The sequence below is a fragment of the Pipistrellus kuhlii genome, unplaced genomic scaffold (genome assembly GCF_014108245.1).
Source record: "Pipistrellus kuhlii isolate mPipKuh1 unplaced genomic scaffold, mPipKuh1.p scaffold_m20_p_85, whole genome shotgun sequence".
NCBI lineage: Eukaryota > Metazoa > Chordata > Mammalia > Chiroptera > Vespertilionidae > Pipistrellus > Pipistrellus kuhlii.
The window spans coordinates 418,593-442,632 of NW_023425590.1; the positions used below are offsets into that span (position 1 = coordinate 418,593).

The following is a 24,040-nucleotide window of genomic DNA, read 5'->3' on the forward strand; positions in this document are numbered from 1 at the left end:
CAGCGGGCTCGTGGCCCCCAGACCTCCGGGGTCAGAGCCTGCATTTTAAGCACCGGCTCAGTGCAGGGATCCGGTGCAGGGATCCGGCGCAGGGATCCAGTGCAGGGATCCGGTGCAGGGATTGGGTGCAGGGGCCAGGGCACAGAGACCAGGCACAGGGATCCGGCGCAGGGACCGGGTGCAGGGATCCGGCGCAGGGACTGGGTGCAGGGACCGGGTGCAGGGATCCGTGCAGGGATTGGCTGCAGGGATCGGCTGCAGGGATCCTGCGCAGGGACCGGTGCAGGGATCGGTGCAGGGATCGGGCGCAGGGACCCGGCGCAGGGACCAGGTGCGAGGACCGGGTGCAGGGATCGGTGCAGGGATCGGCTGCAGGGATCGGCTGCAGGGATCCTGCGCAGGGACCGGTGCAGGGATCGGCGCAGGGACCGGGTGCGAGGACCGGGTGCAGGGACCGGGTGCAGGGATCGGTGCAGGGATCGGTGCAGGGATCAGGCGCAGGGACCGGGTGCAGGCATAGCATGAATGGCCCTGCCCTGGGCTCCGGGCTCTGCTGGGGGAAGGGTTTCTGGTGATGCCCAGCTGAGCCACCCCAGCACAGTGCCCGAGCGGGAACCCCCAGCAGTGCCTGGAGGGCAGAGAGGGATGGATGGGTGACGCTGGCTTTGAAGAAGTGAGCTGCTCGCCAACAGGCTTCCTTTTGCGAAGGCATTTGGGGGACGGGATGGCCGATACAGGGCAGGGAGCTTAGTTCTTTCTACAGAATACAACTCTCAGCACCGAAATGCCCACCCTCTGTGATTGCCGTGTGCAACCTGGGGCCAGCGGGAAGTGCTGACCCCTCCCCTCTCCTCCCTGCAGGGGGCAGTGTTTCCGAGGGGCGAGGGCCTGTCTGTCCCAGGGGAGCCGGGGCCTTCCCCAGGGCCTGGGACTGGGGTCTCCAAGTCCCTCGTCCAGCGACACAGGGAGGTTCCTGACACATCAGACGGAATGTGGCTCGTCCTGAGCTGAGCCCGCGGTCCGGGCCAGGATCGGCCCTCCTCCCGAAGCCAGCCAGACTCACCGGCCGGTGTCGCCTGGCAAGGGGCCCCGTGGGGGTGAGGACAAAGCCGCCCTTCGGGATGTTGTTGGTGAAAATCGGGGTCTTCCGGGAGCCCACGTCGTCTGGCCTCTGCAGCTGCCGGTTCCTGATGAGGCTGAGGAAGCGAGCCAGCGTCAGCGCGGGGATCTGGGGGGGGACTCACCTGCCGAGACCCCCTCACGGTGATGGGGTGGGGCTCTCAGGGATGGGGTGCTGAGACCCCCTCACAGTGATGGGGTGGGGTGAGATGCCCACTGATGGAGGTGCTGAGAGCCCCTCACAGGGATGGGGGTGCAGGTGCCCAGGAATGGAGGTGGGGACGGAGCCCAGAAAGACTCAAGGTTCTCAGCTGGGAGGGACAGCTCCCTGCTCACCGGACCTGCCAGATGCCAGCTGGGCCGGACGAGAGACGCCCAGGCCCCTGGTGCCAGGCCTGCCACGGGTAGAACCCCGGCCCCCGCCCCACGGCACCCCTGAGCTCCGCCCGGGGAAGGGGATGTCCGGAGGCCCCTCACCTCAGCAGGCTCTGCTCCAGCAGCCGCAGCGCCCGCCAGGCCCCCGCCAGCTCCGCCAGCTCCGCCTGCACCGCGGCCGCCCCCTCCGGCGAGGACTGCTCCATCACCAGCCGGCCGCGCGCCTCCACCAGCGGCAGCTGCGCCTCCTTCGCGGGGAACTCAGCCAGCAGCCTCTGCGTGCGAACACACACATGCACACATACATGCACACGCACACGCACACGCACGCACACACACACACACGCGCGCACACACACACAGAGACACGCACACACACACACGCACACACACACGCACGCACAGTGAGTCCTGGTGGTCTCAGCTCCCGTGCTGGCGCTTTGGCCTCTGACCCGCCGGGGGCACCACCCGCAGGGAAAGCCAGCTCACCTGGACCTCGGCCTCGCGGGCCTGGGCGTCCCAGGGGCCCGTGTCGCCCAGGTAGGACTCCAGCTTCTGCGTGACCACGGCCAGCCACTGCCGCAGCTGCAGGAGCTCGTGGCTGAAGGCGCAGTGCTCCCGCGCGCGCCGCCGGCTGCCGTCCACCAGGTCCTGCGGCACAGCCGGCCCCGGGCGCCTGAGTGCCGGCCGAGGCAGCGACCGGGGCCCCACACCTGCCCGGCCCCGGGGTGCTCCCCTGAGGGCCCCCACCCAAAGGGAGCAGAGCGCGGGGCCTCCCTCTGCACAGGGCACGGACCCGGAAGACAGATCCTGGTGAAAAGGGCTCCAGCCAGCTCGCTTTCCCGCTCTGAGTCTGGAGCAAACGGATCCCACCCCCCATCCAGCCCCGGGGGGCACCGGCACAACCACTGGGGGAAATGGTGGGTCACAGCTGCTGCCGAACACAGCAGCCCCAGGTGCTCCCTCTCCACCAAGAGGAAGGAGGGTGCTGCCTGAAGAACCCCAAGCGGCAGGGGAGCCGCCTGCCGCTGGGGACATGCAGGAGGTAGCCATCGATGATTCTCATCATTGATGTTTCTCTCTCCCTTCCTCTCTCTGAAATCAATAAAAACACGTGTGTGTGTGTGTGTGTGTGTTTATTATAAAGGTGATGTTTGCTGTGTCTGTGGGCTCTTGGCACCTCAAGGGTGGGGTCCGTGTTCTTATTTCTCCCCTCCCCCTGCCGCAGCCCTGAACCAGTCACCACAAACTTAGTAAACGGAGCGAAATGAAGTCATTGAGACCTCAGCCCCCATGCCGACCGAGGGGTGACATGGGCAGAGCTGTATTTCCCGAAGCTCATGGGGGTTGGGGTGCCCTGCTGGTGCGGGGCAGGTGCCAGCAGAGACCGTGGGAGTGTGGGGCGCAGGGAGCACGGTCCACACCCCACAGGGTCTCCTTGGGCCCCGCCCACACCCCGTTCCGTGGGGCCTGAGCTCAGACTCTGACTCCATTGCCACGCAAACACCAGGAGGTGTGGGCAGCTCTAAGGACCCCGCGGAGCCACTTCGTCCTCGGGGTTGCTCGCCTTCCAGAACACCCCGCCGTGGAGGGCCCGGAGGCCGCCCCCTGGGGACGGCGCACTGCCTGCCTCCCGCCGGGATGTGGCCATTTTGAGAGACATTATTTTTCTAATAAATTCCTTTCCTTTCGTTGATATTTTCCTCTGTAGAAAAGGGCTTTGTATTAAAAGGTTAGGTGGTGTGGCTGCTGACACTGTGAGCCCGGGACCGCCACCAGGCCGTCAGGAGCACCTGTTATTGACGAGGGCACCTGCACTCAGACAGTTTTCCTGCAGGGAGGCCGCCTGACGTTTGGCTTTGCTCCTGCAGCCCCGGTGACAAATGCAGACCCAGGGCTCCCTCTGCCTCAGGGTCAGGGGTGCGGCGGCAGCCCGCATTCAAGGGAGTGTCGAAGGACCCCAATTTCCATTCCTTAGGACCCACGTAGCAGCAGAATGACCCCAGCGGCCACTAGAGGGCACTGCAGGCACGGCGCCAGGCCACCAGGCACACCTACAACCTCACCCTGAGGCAGCAAACCCGTGGGCCCCTGCCCGCTGGGCTTTGGGGGGCACCTGCCTGGGGCCCTGCCCTCTGCCCCGGCCGGGGGGGAACTGCATATAGTTACTCTGTCCGTCTACCCACGGAGCGTAACCCCGGGAGAACAGGGCCTGGCCCGCCCGTTCACCTGCCCTCTGCACAAAGGAGGTGCTCGGTGACGGTCTGCTGAGTCCGCGAGGGAGGGACAGGGCCAGAGGCGGGAGAAGACGCGCTGGAGAGTGAGGAAGAAGAGGGAAGGCCGGGAGGGTCAGGTCCGGCCGGCGTCTGTGCGGCCCTTACCTCCAGGGATCGCTGCAGGGCCTGGCAGTCGGCGGAAAGCTGGTCCATCTGGTGCTGGTGATTGGGGTTCCCCTGGATGAGAGGCCTGGTGGCCTCCACCTGCACCCCCAGGTCCAGCCCCTCTTCCTGCAGCCCCTGCAGCAGAGGAAGCAGCCAGCTGACCTTCCTGCCTCTCGCCCGGGTGCTGGTCGGGGTGGGGGGACTCTGAGTGGGACACGGTGGAGGCTCTCAGGGGCTGCACCTCATGGCCACCGGACGGGTCCCTCTCAGGACCGGGGAAGTTTTAACGAGATGGAAGCATTCTGAGGCCCCATGAGAGTAAGTGGGGGGCAAACGCCCATCTGGACTCCTACGTGAGGGCCACTCCCCCGAGGGCCGTAAAGCTGCACAGGCACCGCCTGTGACACCTTCCCAAGAGCACTCGCAGCTTGCGCATGTGCTGTGCTGGGCTACAGGATACTCGTTAGAAGCCAGCAGCTCCGCACGCTGAGGGACTGTCCTGTGTGGTTTAAAACGTTTCTTGCTGAAACCAGTTTGGCTCGGTGGATAGAGCATCGGCCTGTGAAATGAAGGGTCCCAGGTTCGATTCCGGTCAAGGGCGTGTACCTTGGTTGCAGGCACATCCCCAGTAGGGAGTGTGCAAGAGGCAGCTGATTGGTGTTCCTCTCTCATCAATGTTTCTAGCTCTTTATCCCTCTCCCTTCCTCTCTGTGGAAAATCAATAAAAAAAATATTTTAAAAAATAAAATAAAATAAAATAAAAAACGTTTCTCCCCAGAGCCCACTGGGTTTCCTTCACCGGGGGCCTCTGGCTCGTTAGGAAGACTCAGCAAAGCAACTTGAAAAACATGGTCTGTGTCGGACTTTGGAACCACGGGGTCAGCAGGAAGGCAGCTGATCGTGTTTGTGAGCTGAGAGCCAGCAGTCCGGAGGCGCCGAGGGCCCTGCGAGGCCAGGAACGCCCAGTAAGTCAGCTGAGGTGAAAGGGCAGGGCTCTCGTGTCTAAGTGCCTGGCGGGGGCCGGCCGCTGCTTGGCCGGTTACTGCCAAGGAGGGGGCTGCTTCCCGGGCCCCACAGACCCCTTACCTGCAGCCTCGAAAGCTGGGCCTGTTTCCCAGGAAGGTCCCGCTGAAGCCCGTTCTCGGCTCGGACCCTGGTCTGGAGGTCTGAGAGCGTCCTCTGCAGGGGCTCGAAAGCAGCCCCGAAGTCTTTGTGCTGAGCCAGCAAGCTCTGGGGGCACAATGGGCAGCACACAGTGAAGTGCTTCCTCCCAACCCAGCTGCTCTCTCCAGCCTCTCCGGGGCCTCTCACGCTCACTCAGGCGGCACCGCCTCCAGGAAGCCTTCCCAGAGCTCTTGAGGGGGTTGGGTCACCATATTACTTCACATACAGCCAGCTCTTCTGCCCCCTGGACAGAGGTCAGCAGACTACTCTGTACCACACACCCCTGAGCCCCCAGAGGTCTGTTTGTCAATAAAGTTTTGTTGGGACACAGCCACGCCCACTCCGTTGCAGCTGCTCTCTTGCCGCAGGGGCAGAGTTGAGAGCTGCAGCAGAGAGCGTCTGCCTTGCAAACCCTAGAATGTTCATTGCTGGGGTCAGAGCGATCACAGATGTGCAGTTCTTAGCATGTCCCCAACCCTGTCAGTGCCTCACAGATCACAGCTCTCATCACCAGTATCATCATCACATCATACTACCATCATCACCATGACCACCATCACCTCCATCATCATCATCACCATCACCATCACCTCATCACTACCATCATCACCATCACCACCATCACCTCCATCATCATCATCACAATCACTATCATCATCATCATCATCATCACCATCACCATCATCTCATCACTACCATCATCACCATGACCACCATCACCTCCATCATCATCACAATCACTATCATCATCATCATCATCACCATCACCATCATCTCATCACCACCATCATCACCATCACCACCATCATCTCCATCATCATCATCACAATCACTATCACCATCACCATCATCACCATCATCTCATCACCACCATCACCTCCATCATTATCATCACAATCACTATCATCATCATCATCATCATCATCATCATCATCACCATCACCATCATCTCAACACCACCATCATCACCATCACCACCATCTCATCACCACCATCATCACCATCACCACCATCACCTCCATCATCATCATCATCACCATCCCCATCATCTCATCACCACCATCATCACCATCACCTCCATCATCACCATCATCACAACCACCACCATGAGAGGCTCAGCAAACATGTGGACCATAAGGAATAAACTGCCTGCAGCATGCCTCGCTGCATCTTTGATTTAGTGCCGTCATTTGGAAACATGTCCCTCATATTAACAGCTTCCGGGTAACCGGGCCGGAAGCTTACGTTGTTTCTCTGCGTTTTCTCAGTGGACACCAGCTCTCTGCGGAGGCAGCTCACTGACTGCAGAGCAGCGAGGGGACGTGAGGGCAGGACCAGGGCAGAGGCGGCCAGGAGAGCAGTCAGAACAGCCACACCATCACCCCCCCCCAGCTGACAGACGAGGAGCCGAGGTTGGGGCGCAGGGCCGCACAGTGCGCGTGCTGGGCTCCAGTGCCAATGCAGCTGCCCCCCGGGAAGGTGGCGTCCTCAGGGCCCCGCGGCCACAGTGGCATTGCTCACCTGCAGCTTGCTCTTCCGCTGCAGCAGGCTGTTGTGGAGCAGGTCCCTGTCCCGCACGGAGCCCGCCACCTGCTCCAGGAGGGCCGCTGCCTTGTCCTGGCCGAAGACGCTGCCCAGCAGGTCTGTCTTCAGAGGCAGCACGGTCAGCTGCTGCTTCAGGCGGGAGCTCTCGGCCAGGGCCGCCTGCGGGGACAGCTGCGTCAGCCGCCGGAGGCGGGCAGCGGGCCTGGCACCCGCCAGGAGCGCACCTGTTTGCTGCGACTGCCCAGGCTCCGAGGCAGCAGCAAACCTGAGGAACAGGCTGGCAGGAATGTGGAGGGAGGCCTGAGCTTCCCGGTCAGCCGGATTCCTCTCACCCCGCACACCCACCTTATTATCGAAGCTGAGCACCCTCCTCAGCAGTGTCTATAATAACAAAGTGTAATATACAAATCAACCGAACCCCCAACCGTGGAACCACCATCCGGACGACTGTGCTATGTCACCCACTGGCGCCAGGCCAGCCAAGGCGGGTGGATGCGATTGGTCGGGGCCCAGTCATCACCCCACGATCGCCCTGCAGAGGGAGCCCAGGCCACCGGCCGGCGGGCTGGGAATCTCCCTCTGCACCGTGATCCATCCTGGAGCCCCAGCCAGGGGCTGTGAGAGGGCACAGGCCGGGCTTAGGGACACCCCCACCACCAGTGCATGAATTTCGTGCACCGGGCCTCTAGTTTGTAACATAAAGGATAACCTGTCACCCTACCTGCATGTCTTGGAAATCCGTCTCTCCATCCCCTTTGCCACTGTCCTCACTGCAGCCGAACCCAAACCAAACCAGTCCCATCCTCTACGCCACATGTGTCAAACACAAGGCCCGCGGGCCAAATCCATCCCGCCAGGCCTTGCAATGTGGCCCGCACCGCGCTGTCATCACTGCACTCCGCTGCGTTTCCATCACAATGACAGTTTATGACTGTTCAGTAAACCATTCGGCCCGCGATTTAGGCTGGATTTTAGATTTTGGCCCCTTCTCTGATTGAGTTCGACACCCCTACTCTATGCAGTGACTCCTCACCAGCAGCAGTGGGCCACCCCAGGTGGTCTGGAGGACGTTCTGAGGGGGCTCAGGGGCTATGGGAGCACAACCTGAGGGAACTCGGGACGGCTCCCCACAGGAGGTAGCGCCTGAGTGAAGTCACCATCCATAGGAGCTCACCGGGCAGAGAGGACCTAACGGGACTCAGAAGCCTCCTTGTAATGGGCAGCTGCTCCCACACAGCCTGACCGCTGCCCAGCCTCCCCCTCCAGGCAGCCTGCCCTGACCACATTCCCAGCTACACTCACTCTCCCTGCCCCTGAGCCCTTGCCAAGCCTCAGGCTCCTGCCGACGAGCCAGTTGTTCGGGGGAAGGCCCAGGGTCCTAGAGGCCTGGGGCATTGTCAGCGGGCCAGAGTCCTTCCACTTTTACCCGATAGTGTTACTGAGACACTGAGGGAGGCGCAGGCTGGGCCGGGAAGAGCAAAGACCAACCCAGGTAGGTACTGCAAGCCAGACAGACAGCGAGCTTTCTCCCAAAGTTCCACCCGAGTGGGCGTTCAGGGCAGAAGTGTATCTCCTGGACGGGGAAATCCAGGAGGCTCCTCGGAGGAGGCAGTACTGCGGGAGTCTCTGGAGGGAGAGCGGTCTCGCGGTATGACCCACCACCCAGAGGTCAGGCCTCGGGAGGCAGGGGTCACCTGCAAACCCAGACATAACCTCTCGGGGTTCGGCATTCAGGCTGGCGAGCTGCGATCATGAATTGGACTACATCCTCGCTGGGCGGCCTTGGGCAGTTCTGAGCCTCCGTTCCTCATCTGTAAAATGGGGGTGCTCACACCCCAGTGCGCGCGGGGTTGTCATGAGGCCAAAACGAGGCGATGCCGAAAGTCAGCCCTCTCAGCTGCCAGCATTTAACCACAGACCTGGGTTGAATTGTGTCCGCCCCTCGTCCGAGCCTCCCCCACCTCAGACTGACTGTGGCGGCCACGGCCCTGGCATCCTCAGCACCAGGCGCCTTACTTGCCGCCAGCTCAGCCCGGTATGGTGACCCAGAGTGGGGGCGGTGAAGGATTGAGAAAAGACAGACGAGAGAAGAAAGCTGGGTCTGGGGGGGACGCTGTCCTCTCCGACGGAGAGACATCGATCAGATGCCACAGGCCAAAGGAAGGCGTGGTCAAGATGTTTACAACATTCTCCTGGGCTTCAATCCTACTCAACTCCATGCACCTGAGCCCTACCAAGCCCACGTCACTCAGGCACGTGGGGCCACCTGTTGGGACCACAGGTTCCAGCTGACAACCACAGCTGCTGGCTATCATGGTGCTGGGAGGCTCTACCCTCCAGGCTGGGACGTGCACGTGGCCGTGAGGGGACTATGCCCTCTCGTCAGTCCGAGGCTGGAACCTGTCCAGACACGGTAGCCGCGCCCCACATGTGACCTTCCTGGGAGGTGGGTCTGAGCGGAGGGAGCGGGTAGAGGGGGTCCCCCAGGCACCAGCTCTGCCTCTGAGGAGGGCACCTGTGATGCCTGTGCCAGACCCGGGCAGTGAGCTCCGCCCAGATGTCAGAGGGCCCGGCACACGCCCGCCCTGTGAGGGTGGCGGAGGTGCTGTGTCTGGCTGGCGGCCGCCCCGGCTTCGTGGCCAGCCCCCCTCCCGGTTACCTCGATCTGTGGCAGAAAGGTGTGGATGGCGGGCAGGTCCGGCAGGCTGGCCGTGACGTCCAGGAGCCGCTGGGCCAGCTCCCGCCACAGATGCAGGTCCTGCAGGGGCCGCTGGAAGCGCCGCCAGAGCTCCACGCCCGCGGCGCTGCGCAACCGGGCGCTCCTCCCTTTCAAGCTGCGAGGCCGAGGGGAGAGGCCAGCAGGGAGTGGGTCAGCTCGGGAGCGTGCCACCCCGACCCCGGGGAGCCGCCTGCACTGCTCCCGGGGGCCCCTCCCCTAGCACGCCGGCTGCCGGGGCATCTAAACAGCTGAGGCCATGCCCTCAGGATAAAAGTGCCCCCAAATAAGGCAGCCCTGCCGAAACCGGTGTGGCTCAGTGGATAGTGGAACCAGGAGGTCAGCCTGCGGACTGAAGGGTCCCAGGTTCGATTCCGGTCAAGGGCATGTACCTTAGTTGCAGGCACATCCTCAATACAGGGTGTGCAGGAGGTAGATGGTCCATGTTTCTCTCTCATCGATGTTTCTAACTCTCTATCCCTCTCCCTGTCTGTAAAAACTCAGTAAAATATATATATATTTTTTTAAATAAGGCAGCCCTCGAATAGACAGGCAGCCCTCGAACAGACGTGCAGCCCAGCGTCACGGCCAGGGAGGCCAGCTCTCAGGAGGAAGCGTGGGATCCCCTGACGGGTGCTGCGTGCCCCCGGCACCTCGCCGAGCAAACAGACCCTTTCTGGAATAGGAGGCCCTGGTCCCAGGCCCCAATAGCGCCTATGGCTTTTCCACGGCCGTGCCCAGAACCAGGCAGAGGCCGGCAGCCCTGAGCGCCTCGGCATAGAAATGTGGGGCCCCCGTCCCACGCAGCTTTGTGCTCAGAAGAGGCCAGCACCCCTGCACCACCACCCCCACCACCCCCACCACCCCCACCACCACCATCACCACCATCACCACCATCACCACCACCCCCAGGCGGGCACCCCGGGGCCCCTGGCCGCTGCTCTGAAAGTGCAGAGGTGGGGCCTGAGCACCCTGTGGGGCAGAGGCACCCAGCAGGGGGAGCCAGGAACAGGCAGAGGAATGAGCCGCGGAGGGTGAGTCTGAACCTCTCAGGCTCACGGGGCGAACATGGCTACGGATTCCGAATGGCCCATGCTCGGTGGCACAGGGCGTGGGCGCTGGTCTTTGCTGCTGGGAAAGTGGGGGGCCTGTGCCCGGGTGTGGCCGAGGGGAGCAGAGGTGTCTGCCCTGAGGAGTCCCCCCCTTGGCCACTGCCGGTGGCCCCAGCGTAAGCTGCACAGGGAGATGGGGTGGAAGTGGTGAAGCAGCAGTCCGCACGGAGGAAGGCCTCTGTTTGGAGTGAAACATAAATTCTACCCAAAGGGTTAGTGACTGCCTGGCTCAGGGGGTGAGCGTCGACCTAGGAACCAGGAGGCCACGGTTCAATTCCGGTCAGGGCACAGGCCCGGGTGGCAGGCTCCATCCCCAGTGTGGGGCGTGCATGGATGTTACTCTTCCTCTCCCTCCCTCTCTGAAATCAATAAACTGTATTTATTTTAAAGGAAGGGACCATGACTAAACAGAGCAAGCTGACGCCCTGGACGCCCGTCACTGAGGGGTACAAGATGCACGCATATTACCAGGTTGCAAGAGAAGCAGCCCGCCTCCTGGAGGCAGCGTTCCATGGGGAGAGAAGCCCCGAGCCGCCCCCCTCGGCCCCCCAGCTCCCCCCAGCCCCACCCTCGGCCCCCCGCCCCCCCCAGTCCCCCGGGCCCCGCACAGCCCCCCGGGCCCCGCACAGCCCCACACCTCTGGAACTCCTGGACGGCCCGGACGACGCTGTCGGGGAGCTGCTGCAGGTCGTGGGCTAAGGCGATGAGCTCCCTCAGCTGGGCCTGCAGCCGGTCCACCCGGGGCTCCTCCGCGGCCAGCGCCGCCCGCGTCGCCTGCGCACAAAGGCCCCCGGGGGGGTGGTGAGCTGGGGACAGGACAGGGCGTGTGCTCAGGGCGATGGGCACGGCTGGTGGGAGTGGCCCGGGGTCACTGCTCCCCCCTCCCCCCCTGCCTCCGCCGAGCTGGTCTTTCTCTTCATACCACCCCACCCCCCACAGCGCTGTCACCACCAGCGCCTCAGCACGGTGACCATCCCAGGGGCACGGACACGGTGCGGCATGCTCAGGCCTCAGTCACTGAGTCTCTCCGGATCCTGGAGGGCAAGTCCCCTGTCCCCATTTCAAACGCAAGAAGCCTCGTCTAAGAGCTGAGTTTTTTGTTAATCCTCAGCTGAGGACGTTTTCCACTGATTTTTAGAGAGAGTGGAAGGATAGAAACATCGGTGTGAGAGAAACACATTGATGGGTTGCCTCCTGATGAGCCCTGACAGGGGCTTGGACCGGGGAGGAGCCTGAAACTTAGATATGTGCCCCTGACCGGAATCGAACCCGGGACCTTTCAGTCCGCAGGCCGATGCTCTATCCACTGAGCCAAAAGGGCCAGGGCTCTCAAGCACTTTTCCGAGTGCATAAGGAACTGTGGGGGAAGGGCCGTTACCCACATCCCCATTTCGCCTCTGAGATGAAAGTCATTCTCCCAAAGGCGTCCAGCTGGCAAGGAGAGGAGCAAGGACTTGAGCCCAGCAGTCCGATCCCTAAGTCCCCGCCCCTGACCACTGCACCGCACCTGCACGGGGCCAGGTGGCCGTGCTAGCGGGAAACAAGTCCCTGTGCGTGAAGTGACCGTCCCAGTGGAGTGGGCCCTGAGTACGCGTGCCTCGTGCCTCCCCCACGAACACGGCTCTGCATGCCAGAAGGGAGAGCGAGCACAGGACAACGGGCCGTGGACAGGGTCTGGGCCGTTTGTTTTCAGATATTTCTGAAAATGGAATTAACTGATGCGGAGGGAGCCAATTGAGTTAATAAATAACGACAGGAATGGGGGGGGGGGTGTTTACCTTTATTTTAAAATGAGAGGCCCAGTGCATGAAGATTCATGCACTGGAGGGGGTCCCTCAGCCCAGACTGCCCCCTCTCACAACCCAGGAGCCCTCAGGGGTGGGAGGCAACCTGGCAATCAGGGGAAGGCAACGCCCCCATCACACCTCTGCTGCTGCCACTGCCAGCAGCGCAAGCCTCTGCTGGCCCTGGTTACCTGAGCCTCCGGCAGCCCTGGGCAGCTGAGCAGCTGCCATCTGAGGCTTGCCTGCACCTTGGGCTGGCCCTGGGCAGCTGGGGGGCTGAGGGTGGGTCCAGCCACACCATGAGCCTGCTCTCACTCCCCCGCCTCCCCCATGGGGCTGAAAAAACTGGGGAACTCCAGTGGGGCTGAGGGGACTGGGCGCCGCCATCTTGTGGCTATGGGCACCACCATCTTTGTGATGGTGTGATGGTCAATTTGCATATTCCCTCTTTATTAGATAGAATCCTCTCTGTCCACAAGTCAGGGCTCCTATGCATTTGGGGGTGGGGGGCTCTGATTGGACATCACGTCTGAGTTGGAACCCACTCCACCCTCCCCAGGGTGGGCATGTCTGCTGGGTCTCCCAGACCCCCTGTTGGTTGTCACCATCTCCACGCTCGGAGCTTTCCCTCCTGCCTATCGCTCTGCTCAGGAAGCCCACCCCACATCCGCCCCAGGCAGGGCGTGGCCGACCTGGAGACAATGCACCTCTGATCCTATTCACCCACCGACTCATCACGTGATCCTAGGACAACGGGGACAGAGAAACTCTCCCAGCCTCAGTCTCCTCTCCCCGTAAATGGGTGCAAACACCCACGATCCAGGAAAAGCCGAGTGTGTTTAGAGCTTACTGTGGTTTTCCCACCGCAAGGGGGCGACACCCCCAGGCACCTCGGCCGCCTGGACTGCGGGGTGTGGACAAACCTGCTTACCGAGTAGAGTCTCCAGCGGGCCACCAGCTCGTCCTCCGTGCCCGCCTTCGCCGCGGGCGGCAGGCCCCCCTCCGCCAGCCTCCGGAGGCCCTTCTGGAACTCCCCCAGCTCGGCCTCCAGCTGTGCCCGCTGCCGCTCACAGGCTCCCGTGGACTCGAGCAGGCCGCGCAGCCGCCCCTCCTCCTCCTCCCGGAGGCCGCGGAGCCTCTCCAGGACGGCCCGCATCTCCTCCAGCTGCCGGGCGATCTCCTCGGCGCCCAGGGGAGAGGTGTTCCGGATGACGGCCTCCGCCTGCGCCTCCAGCCTCCTCAGGGACTCCTCGCCCCGGGGCAGATCCTCGGCGATGTCCTGGAGGGAGCGGAGGACAGGAGACCGTGAGGGCGCTCCTGCCCAGCGCGGACCCGGAGCCGGGGGACTGTCTGCCGCAGTAGCCCCGACTCACGGCTCCCGCCCACATCCTTCCTGCTCTCTTCAGAGCCCAGGAGCACATCGTCTGGGGGAGACACCCATCTTTACCACCCGGACATTGGCGAGCCTGCCTCTAACATGGCAGAGCTGGCCGAAGTCATGAGGAGTCGGGCAGAAGCCCACAACCCCGCTTGGTGTCATGATGTTCACCTCTATGGTTACCTGCTAATTAGGACTGAGTGTGGGTTCTCCACTTACAACAAAGCAATCAAGTTTCTTTTTAAAATAAATGGTCATTGGCTTTTAATTTTTTAAAAAAAGTTGTTCTACAAACACCTTTAAACCTATTTTATTTGAAACTGCCTTTAAAATGAAGTATACAGGCCTTAGGTGTCACTGTTCAGAGTTCTGAGAAATATGCATGCTCATGTAGTCCACCTTGTTATCAAAACATGCAGCATCTCTAACATCCTGGAAGATTCTAGAACTTATTTGAAATTATAGGAGATGTTATCTATTGAAACTAGCTTCTTTCACTCAGCATAATGCTTTTTCAGATTCTGCTGTCTATCAGTACTTCATTCCTTCTAATTGTAATATTCCTCCATAATATTCCTCCATAATAGACCTAAGCAACCTGTCATTATGACATACACTGACCACTAGGGGGCAGACGCTCAACACAGAAGATGCCCCTTGTGGTCAGTGTGCTCCAACAGCCAATCTCCTATGGCTGGACAACCTCCCATGGTCCCTCCCCCTGAGCTTGGTCGACAGGGACTAGATGACATGGCCTCAATTGGCCCCAATTGCTGGCCAGGCTGAGGGACCCCACTTGTGCACAAATTCGTGCACCAGGCCTCTAGAGTGTGTGTGTGTGTGTGTGTGTGTGTGTCCTATCTAGTAAAATAGTAATATGCAAATTGACCATCATTTCAACACACAAGATGGCCAGCAGGGGAGGGTAGATGGGAGGGACCAGGCCTGCAAGGGAGGGCAGTTGGGGACAATCAAGCCTGCAGGTAAGGGCAGTTAGGGGTGAACAGGCCGGCAGAGGAGGGAAGTTAGAGGCGACCGGGCCTGCAGGGAAGGGCAGTTGGGGGGACCCAGGCCTGCAGGGGAGAGCAGTTGGGGGGGACCAGGCCTACAGGGGAGGGTAGTTAGGGGAGCAGTTAGGCATCAATCAGGCTGGCAGGGGAGTGGTTAGGGGGTGATCAGGCTGGCAGGCAGAAGCAATTAGGGGCAATCAGGAAGGCAGGCAGGGAGTAGTTGGGAGCCAGCAGTCCTGGATTGTGAGAGGGGTCCCAGATTGGAGAGGGTGCAGGCTGGGCTGAGGGACACCACCCCGCCCCTGTGCACGAATTTCATGCACCGGGCCTCTAGTGTGTGTGTGTGTGTGTGTGTGTGTGTATAATATTACATTTATCCAATGCCCTACTGACAAAAATCCAGTTGTTTCCATATGGGGCTATCATGCCAGGGCCCTGTTGGCGACCCTAGTCTAGACCCGCTGCCGTGGCCCTGGGTTCCCAAACGCCCGCTGGCTCAGAGGTTCCCATGAGGCGGCCGAGGCCCCACACATTCGCCACTGGATTCCACGCTTCTCCTCGTGTGGACCTGTGGGCCTCGGAGGTCTGTACCTCCCCTGGGCGGCATAACCTCAAACTTGTGTGGGCTCCCAGGGGCCCTTGGCGGTCACAGCCGGTTACCTGCAGCACCGAGAGCCGGCGGCCGGCGGGCAGCGAGCAGCTGCGCCCCACACAGCCGTCCAGCTTGTCCACCGCGGCCTTCAGCCAGCACTGCAGCTCCTCCACGTCCGCCTGGAAGCGCTCGTGCTCCCGCGCCACCTGCTCCAGCAGGTCCACGCGGTCCTGGGGGGAGAGGAGCGCCGTGAGGGCCGGCCTGCACCTGGCCCCGGGGCCTGTGTGTCCGTGTGTGTGGTGTGGGGGGGCGTGTGTGTGTGTGTGTGTGTGTGTGTGTGTGTGGTGTGTGGGTGTGTGTGTGGTGTGTGTGTGTGTGTGGTGTGTATGACGTGTGTGGGTATGCATGTGGCACGTGGATGTATGCGTGGTGTGTGTGGCATGTGCGCACGTGTGTTTGTGGCATGGGGGCGTGTGTTTGTGTGTGTGTGTGCGCGCGTGTGTGCGCGCGCACGCGTGTGTGTGTGTGTGTGTGTGTGATGTGTGTGGGCGTGTGTGTGTGGGGGTGTGTGTGTGGGTGTGTGGTGTGTGTATGACCTGTGTGGGTATGCATGTGGATGTATGCGTGGTGTGTGCATGTGGCATGTGCGCACATGTGTGTTTGTGGCGTGGGGGCGTGTGTTTGTGTGTGCATGTGGGTGTGTGTGTGCACGCACACGCGCACACATGTAAGGGGGTCTAGCATTCTGGGATATTTCAGCTCTTTTGCTGGAAATAAATAAGCCCTAGACACCCTTCTCTATCTTATTTTTAAAATATATTTTAATTGATTTTAGATAGGAAGAGAGAGAGCTAGAGAGAGAAACATCAATGATGAGAGAGAATTATCCACAGGCTGCCTCCTGGGCACCCACACTGGGGACTGAGTCCACAGCCAGGACCTGTGCCCTGACCGGGAATCACAGCATGACCTCCTGGTTCATAGGAGCCAGGCTGGCCGGGCTCTTTCTTCTCTGTCCTCTTAGACCAGAGCATTCCGGGCTGGGCCCGTCCTGGGAACGGCCCTCGAGTCAGGGGCCTGGGAACAGCCACTGCTGCCCCAGACACTCAGCCGGCGCCCCCGAGGCACAGCGCTGCTCCGGACGGCAGGGACAGGGTCATCCCCAAACCCTCCAGCCCCGCCCACGGCACTGTCACTGACCCAGGCCCACCAACAGGCACACGGAGCCCAGGAGGTGAGGGACTGTCCAAGGTCATCGCCGCCGGGAAAGCACCAGAGGGAGCCCGGGGGAAGGCTGGCCCGGGGGGCTTCCGCCCGAGAAGATGGTGTGTGCCCGCTGCCTCCGAGGGCGCCACGGCCACCTGCCCGCGTCGGAGACAGCTCCACCTTCTGACAGTCCCACTGACGTTCCTAACCCCGGGAGACAAGACGGGGGACTGACCTTTGGGAAAATAGCGGTGTTCCGGATAGAAGACCTACTGTGCGCCGAGGAACTCGGTGCTTTCGAACACGCCCCTGATCATGGCACCATCTCTTTAACTCCCTCCCTGGCTCCCCACTGCCCCAGGCTCAGGTCCACGTGCCCCAGCCTAGAGGTGAAGGGCAGACGCGGTCCAGACCCTGGGCTGGGAAGCCCACTGCCTGCGCCTTGAACCCTGGCCCGCCTCGGGCCTCCCCATGGGTGTGGTGGCTAACAGTGGGTGCCGAGGACAGAATGTCAGAGCCGCAGCTCCCGCGGGCAGCACGTGACGGAGCACTGCCTGCTGTCACGGCTGTCCTCTCTGGGGTGCTCCCCTCCGGCCCCCTTCCATGAAGCATCGCCCGCTGCCCGGGCTGATGACGCCTCCCCTGCTGGGGCTCCCTCGGGGGACAAGGCCCCACAGACACGCTGCCTCAGTGGTTCCGTCCCCGGGCCCAGGGCAGCTCTGCCAGCTTCCTGAGCGGCAGGGAGAGTGCAGGCCGGCGGGCTCCAAGGAGAGGGAGCAAAGGGTTTGCATCTAAGAAGCCATAAAACGCCCCTGAGCACCGGCCGGCCCGGACAAGCACGGCCCACGCCCCCTTCACCAACCACAACGCCCGCCATCGCGCAGATGACCAGGGGGAGGCCCGCCTCGTCAGGGCCTGGAGCCGAGTCGGACTCCACGTCCCGCTCTGGACCGGTGTTGCCGACGGCAGACTGTTTGGCTTCACCGCCGTGGTTTCATTGCAGCTGCCCCCCCTCCCCGCGCTGCTCCTGCCCCTGCCCCAGCAGCTCGGATGAGCAGGGGGTGTCTTCTAGCAAAACCAAAATGTTCGCTTCGTATTTGTAGGTGTCATGGAATATCCTTGTCTCTATTTCCCCGCCAGCACTCAAAACGTAAAAACCACTTCCACTCACAGGCCACGCGAAATCCAGAAGTGGGCTGGGTCCGGCCACAGGCCCAGGTGTGCCAAGCCTGGCTCTCGGCCCCGGGCCGGCCACCCCGGCAGCAGGGATGGGCCAAAGTCAGACGTTCTCAGCGGGGAGCGGGGACAGACAGACCCCAACGCTCTCCTGCTATTGTCTGCGGCGTGAGGGGCTCCTCGCCAGACGTAAACACTGACCGATTCATTCAAACCTGTGCTACCACCATGGCAAGAGGAGAAAACGCCCCCATTTTAGAGACGGGGAAACGGAGGCACAGGCTACGCCCCTCAGCGAGGAGCTGAGCACCCTCTCTCTAACGGAAGTGAGGCTCACAGCTTCGACGGCACACACGGCGGACGGACACACGACTGTGCATGCTCCGAAGGGACGAAGGACAGCCGCTCCTTCAGGCTGCCCGGGGCTGCCCCTCCCCGGGCTGTGTGCCTCCCCCAGGCTTCCTCCCCACGGGGAAGTGGGTGGGGAGAAGGCACAGGGCATCAGGCAGGCCGGCTCTGATGGCTGCAGATGCTTCCCCAGTGAGCGTGCGGCTGGTAGGTGCGTGTGAGTGTGTGTGTGTGAGTGTGAGTGAGTGTGTGTGTGTGTGTGTGTGTGTGTGAGTGTGAGTGAGTGTGTGTGTGTGAGTGTGAGTGTGTGTGTGAGTGTGAGTGTGTGTGTGTGAGTGTGAGTGTGTGTGTGTGCGTGAGTGTGTGTGTGAGAGTGTGTGTGTGTGCGTGAGTGTGTGTGTGAGTGTGTGTGTGCGTGAGTGTGTGTGTGCGTGAGTGTGTGTGTGTGTGAGTGTGTGTGTGTGTGTGTGTGTGTGTGAGTGTGTGTGTGTGAGTGTGTGTGTGTGTGTGTGTCTGTGTGTGAGTGTGTGTGTGATGAGGTGCTGGCACCTTGGACAGAGTAAATAAAGCCTAAGAGATAGGCCCAGGACAGGGGTGTGTGTGTGTGTGTGTGTGTGTGTGTGTGTCTGTGTGTGTGTCTGTGTGTGTGTGTATGTGTGTGAGTGTGTGTATGAGTATGTGTGTGTGAGTGTGTGTATGAGTATGTGTGTGTGTCTGTATGTATGAGTGTGTGTGTGTGTGTGTGTGTGTATCTCTGTGTGTGTGTGAGTGTGTGTATGAGTATGTGTGAGTGTCTGTATGTATGAGTGTGTGTGTGTCTGTGTGTCTCTGTGTGTGTGTGAGTGTGTGTATGAGTATGTGTGAGTGTGTGTGTGTGTGTGTGTGTGTGTGTGTGTGTGTGTGTGTGTGAGATGAGGTGCTGGCACTGGGGACAGAGTAAATAAAGCCTCGGGGAGCGGCCCGGACAGGACCGGGGCCAAGCAGGCAGCCGTCCAGACGCGCTCCGTGCCAGGGAGCGAGCACAGCGCGGCTCACCGCGGACCGCCGCGGGGGGGGGGGGGGGGGGGGGGGGGGACGGGGTGACAAACCGGAGAGTCACAACCCTCGAGCGTTAGACCCAACAGCGAAGCCGTCTGTGGCCGCGGGGCTGCCAGGCGTCAGAACCCAACCAGCCGGCAAGGCGGCGCGGACACAGCTGGGCCCGGGCTGCGCGGACGACGGTGATTCATCCCGATGCCGGCCGGACGCCCCTTCGAGGCCGGGAGCAAGGGGAGGGGACGCTGGGAGGGGACGCTGTCACGGCCCGGCACCTCAGGAAAGGCAGCCGCTGGACTACAGCCACTCAACAAAGTAAGCATGCAAGACCCCACTGGCTACCAGCCTGTCCCGTCCCCTGAGGACAGTGCTCCTGCCCACCCCCAACTCTCACCCCCAGCGGGGCCAGACGCACTCATCAAGAATCTCCCTCTAGCCTGGCCGGTGTGGCTCAGTGGTTAGGCACCGGCCTATGAACCATCCATCAGTAGGTCAACCACACACATCCAGCACCACCAGTGTATGCGGGCCGGAGTGACGCTGGGTATACAGATGGTAGATAATGGGTGGGTGGGCGAGTGGGTGGGTGGTGGAGGGATAGTTGGATGGGTAGACAGAAGATTGGCAGGTGGGTAGGTAGGTAGGGAGTGGGTAGATGGGTGGCAGGTAGGGAGTGGGTAGGTGTGTGAAGGGGGGAACAATGGGGGCAGTCCATAGTGGGGAGATGGGTGAGTGAGTGGGAGGGAGAATGGTGGGCGGGTTGGTGAGTAGGGGGATGGGCAGACAGTGGCTGCCAAGGTGAATAGGAGATCAGTTGGGCGGGTGGCGGGCATGAGAACGGTGTGGGCGGTGCTTGCACAGGTGGAGGAGTGAGGTGGTGAACGGGGGACAGTGAATGGGGATGTGCACTCAGTGGGGACATCGGTGGGTGAGTGGAGAGGGAGGTGGAGAAAGGGATGGGTGCTGGAGGGCGGGTGCTGGTGGGTGGGGAGGAGTGGGGGTCGATGGGTGGCTGGATGGTTCTTAGCAGATGGAGGGGTAGACAGACGGTAAACGGCGGACGGGCGGACGGCCCGCCGCTCCCCACCTGGGCTCTGGCCTTCACGGCCTCGTACTCGGCCTTCATCCGCGCCTGCGCGTCCTCGTCCACGCTGGGGTCGCCGATCCTGTGGAACAGCGAGGCCGCCTCCTCCAGCAGCCGGTCCAGCAGCACGGCCTGGTGGCCCACGCTGAGCCGCAGCACCTGCGCCTGGCCCAGCTGCCACTGCTTCTGCTTCAGGCCCAGCTGCAGCTCCGCGGGCGGCGCCAGCGCCACTGTCGCCTTCTGGAACCAGCGGTAGAACTCGTCGCGGGCCAGGAGGTACTCGCTCCAGTGCAGCCACACCCACTCGATGCGGCTGTGGGCGCGAGACAGGCCGTGAGCCCCCAGCGCTCCCCAGGCCGCGGGGCGGAGCGAGGGGACCACTGGATCCCAGGCCCTCGTTCAGTCCCCTGGACAGGACCCGTGTCTGCTCAGTAAGCTCCAGGGACTGGGGGTCAGGTCTCTGCCCTGACACCTGTAGCCTTGCTAACTTGGCTTCTGGAGCCTTAGCTACCAGCGCCCCAAGTTCTAGCCCTGAACCCCCGCTAACAGGTCCCCAAATGCCGCAGGGGTGCAGTAGTATCTGTGGGCTTGTCATCACCCAGTGGGGACAGAGGTTGAGGGCCTCTGTGTGGGCTCCGGGGACCCCAAAAACTCACTGCACAGCCCTGCCTCCTCACTCGCCTCAGTTTCCCCATCTGTAGCATGGCTGTGGCCCTGTCTGTCCGGTCACCTCGAGCCACTGTGGAATCCCAAGCGACAAGGGTTGAAAAGCAAACGCACATGAAAGGTCCCCCCGCCCACTCCGCGTTCGGGTTTAAGAGGCTGCCCGGCCGGCGGGGCTCAGGGCTGAGCGTCGACCTGTGAACCAGGAGGTCACCGTTCGATGCCCGGTCAGGGCACAGGCCCAGGCTGGGGGCTCAATCGCCAGGGTGGGGCGTGCAGGAGGCAGCGGATCCATGGTTCTCTCTCATCATTGATGCTTCTCTTTCTCTCTCCCTCTCCCTTCCTCTCAGAAATCAATAAAAACATAAAATAAAATAAAATAAAATAAATAAAATAAAGATGGAGCACCCGTTTGCTGAGGGTCTACTGTGTGCCTGTCTCCCCCTTCCATCCTCCTGACAGCCTTCAGGGAACGTTTGGTTATACCCATTGTCTAGATGAGAAGCCTGAGGCTCAGAGAAGTCAAGTCACTTTCCCAAGGCCACAAGCAAGTAGCCTCCAGAGTGGGAGGCCTCCCTCTGCCCAGCCTCTCCGGGCCCTGCCAGGCTTCCTGCAGGCCTCCTCCTCCAGGCCTTTCTCCCATCCGGGCCATTCCGTCCCGCTGGCCATGCGCACGTGACAAGCCGAACAGGAATTAACTGTTGGCAAAACAAGCTGGGCTCCCGCGGCCTGCTCTCATCATTCCGCTCGAATAGAATCAGGACGGGCAGGCAGGGCGGGCTGACGTCCCAGGGGACGTCCCAGGCCGGGGAGGGAGCAGGAGCAGGGCCGGGGCCCCGGTGGCCCTACCTGTGGCAGTGCGTCATGTAGGTGACCGTCTCCTCCCACTGGGCCTTGATGTCCCGGAGCTGCGCCAGGATGGCCGGCTTCTGGTCCTCGGGGCAGCGGGCCAGGAGCGCCTCAGCCGCCTGCCGCACCAGCTCCACCTTCAGGTGCCCCTCCGGCTCCAGCTGGCATATTTTCTGTCGTGGGCACAAGAGCCAGTTTCCCGGGTTAGACAACGGGCGCGCAGGCAGAGCCAAGGCCGGCGTGACGGACCAGCAGCCTCCGGGGCTCCTCCCAGACACGTCACCTCCACGGGGCCGCAGCTCAGCCCCGAGGGCCAGGGGTCCTCCGTCTCCCTGGTGGAGAGGCGGACCTGGGAGGCACACGCCTGAGCTGGATGGAAGCTTGCCTCCCGGCCACCCCGCAGGCGGGCACTGGGCTGGGCACACTGAGCCGGGGGAGGGCCACCGGGGGAGGCCCCGGACCAGGCAGGTGAAGGCCCAGCCACTCGCTGTCACCAGACCACAGGAGCCAAGGGATTTTTTATTGCAAAATCGGTTTTGAATTGTCAGAGCAGACAGAAGACCAGCGTCCCAGAGCCCGTGGGAGAGCCCGTGGGAGGGTCCGTGGGAGGGCCCGTGGGAGGGTCCGTGGGAGGGCCCTGGGAGAGGCCGTGGGAGGGTCCGTGGGAGGGCCTGTGGGAGAGCCCATGGGAGAGTCCGTGGGAGAGTCCGTGGGAGGGTCCGTGGGAGAGCCCGTGGGAGAGCCCGTGGGAGAGTCCGTGGGAGGGCCCGTGGGAAAGCCCGTGGGAGGGTCCGTGGGAGGGCCCGTGGGAGGGCCCCGTGTGCACTCAGGACACGAGGCCTCGTCTGGGCCTCCAGGTCAGGTTGCTGGGGGCCCCCATGGAGGCGCCCCCTCGGCCTCCAGGGCCCTCGCTCCCTGGCCTCCCAGCGGCTCTTCCTAAAGCCACCCTGGCCCTCCGAGGCCAGACCGCCAGCCAGGTCAGCACCTGCCGGCAAAGGGTGCAGGTTCCACGGGATCCGGCAGAGACAGCGCATGCCCCGCAGGGCGTGGTGTCTGCAGACAGAACCCCTGGGGGGGGGGGGGGGGGTCAGCACTCACACCCACACCCACACCGACGGGCGATGGGCGTGCCAAGTGGAGGTGGCGGCACAGACAAAGGTGTAGTGATGGGCCGTTTGGGAGGTTTTCTGCCCCTAGGGGGAGGCACGTGCTTGGAAGGTGAGGTGTGGGGGTGGGGGTGGGGGTGCGGGCAGGGCGTGAGGCTGGGGAACAGGGCTGTGCAGACAGTGAGGGGCTCTGGTCCAGGTGGCCTTGGCATGTCCTCGGTGGGCAATGGGGAGCCACGGACGGTTGTAGAGGAGGAGGAGAGCATCGCGGGATCCTTGCTACGGACGGTGTTCCTCATTGTGCGGCCAGCCGGGCTGTGGGCACACCTGTGCCCGTCGCACTGTGAGCCTGCACACAGGGCGTGCCTCACCCACCCCGCTGCCCAGGCGTCCGCACTCAGCCTGGAATGTGGCCCCTCATGGTGTCTAAGGACGCGCTTCACTACGGAGAAGTGCGGACAATAAAGCCACCCTCACAGGCTTCTGTGGAGTGACACGGAACCCCGACAGTGCAGCCGCGAGCACGGGGTGCAGCACGAGCCTCAGCGAACAATCATCTGATGATGGGGAGCCTGAGTCAGGAGGGGAGGGCTCTGGGCTGCCAGCGCCTCTCCCTCCAGCCCCCACCTTCCAAACGCCCACTCACGACCTCTCTGCACAGAAGAGGGTCCAGGTCCTTCTCACCCACCCCCTCTGTGTACCCCCATTCACACTGGCCCTGCTTTGTGAGGAGGGCAGGGGGACCAGGCCTGGAGAAGCCAAAGGAGTCCCTCTCACGGGCACAGCCCCTCCCAGCCCCCCCGTAGGCAGCCTGGGCCCTCCCAGCCCCGGCCAGAGGGAAGAGGGGAGCCAGGGCTGGGCCAGGGACCCACCTGGCTGTAAGGGCCCCGCCAGGCCAGGAGGGCAGAGGGGGCTCCGGATCTTACTCTCAAAGTGGCCCAAGGACCGAAGCAGTGGGTGCCCTGGAGCATCTCAGAAACGCCACGTTCGGGGACACCCCACCTCCGGGATCAGAATCTGCACTTACACCCCAGCCCCCAAGACCGAACACGGAGTCAGAGGAACACTGGCGGTCCCCGCCCCTGACAGTAAACCGGGGCTGAGCCGGAGGGACCGCGCCAGCCACGGGGCCAGGCCGGGCCTCTGCCTACCTCCGTCTCCCGCAGCCGGGCCTCCAGGGCGGCCCGCGGCCCCTGGGTGTTGTCGTTGGTCTGCAGCCGCTCCTGCACAGCCTTCATCCACGCCCGGGCGGCCTCCACGCTGCCGTCAAAGCCCTCCTGGGGCGGCTGCGTCATGGCACCTGCGGGCTGGAGGCAGGACAGGTGAGAGCCGGCAGGTGGCGGGGACGCAGGGGGCCAGGGCAGGCGGGTGGGGGCCCAGGGCAGGCGGGTGGGGGC

The 24,040-nt window shown here is 62.4% G+C and overlaps 1 protein-coding gene across 2 annotated transcripts in view; it reads right to left on the reverse strand.

The window, feature by feature from the left end:
* Positions 1-24,040, reverse strand: part of SYNE3 (spectrin repeat containing nuclear envelope family member 3) — a 58,160-nt gene that overhangs the window by 9,236 nt on the left and 24,884 nt on the right. The window contains exons 2-14 of one of the 2 annotated variants that reach the window (XM_036425812.2): positions 23,795-23,950; positions 21,538-21,710; positions 20,029-20,338; positions 15,245-15,406; positions 13,128-13,475; positions 11,050-11,186; positions 9,244-9,418; positions 6,561-6,743; positions 4,962-5,105; positions 3,876-4,010; positions 1,984-2,145; positions 1,597-1,769; positions 1,064-1,196 (exon numbers count right to left, since the gene is read on the reverse strand). In XM_036425812.2, coding sequence (XP_036281705.1) covers positions 1,064-1,196; positions 1,597-1,769; positions 1,984-2,145; positions 3,876-4,010; positions 4,962-5,105; positions 6,561-6,743; positions 9,244-9,418; positions 11,050-11,186; positions 13,128-13,475; positions 15,245-15,406; positions 20,029-20,338; positions 21,538-21,710; positions 23,795-23,938 — 2,379 coding nt within the window. In that variant the 5' untranslated portion in view covers positions 23,939-23,950. Of the gene's footprint in view, positions 1-1,063; positions 1,197-1,596; positions 1,770-1,983; positions 2,146-3,875; positions 4,011-4,961; positions 5,106-6,560; positions 6,744-9,243; positions 9,419-11,049; positions 11,187-13,127; positions 13,476-15,244; positions 15,407-20,028; positions 20,339-21,537; positions 21,711-23,794; positions 24,001-24,040 lie in introns of those variants that run through there. The other variant, XM_045577199.1, reaches the window with a different exon arrangement.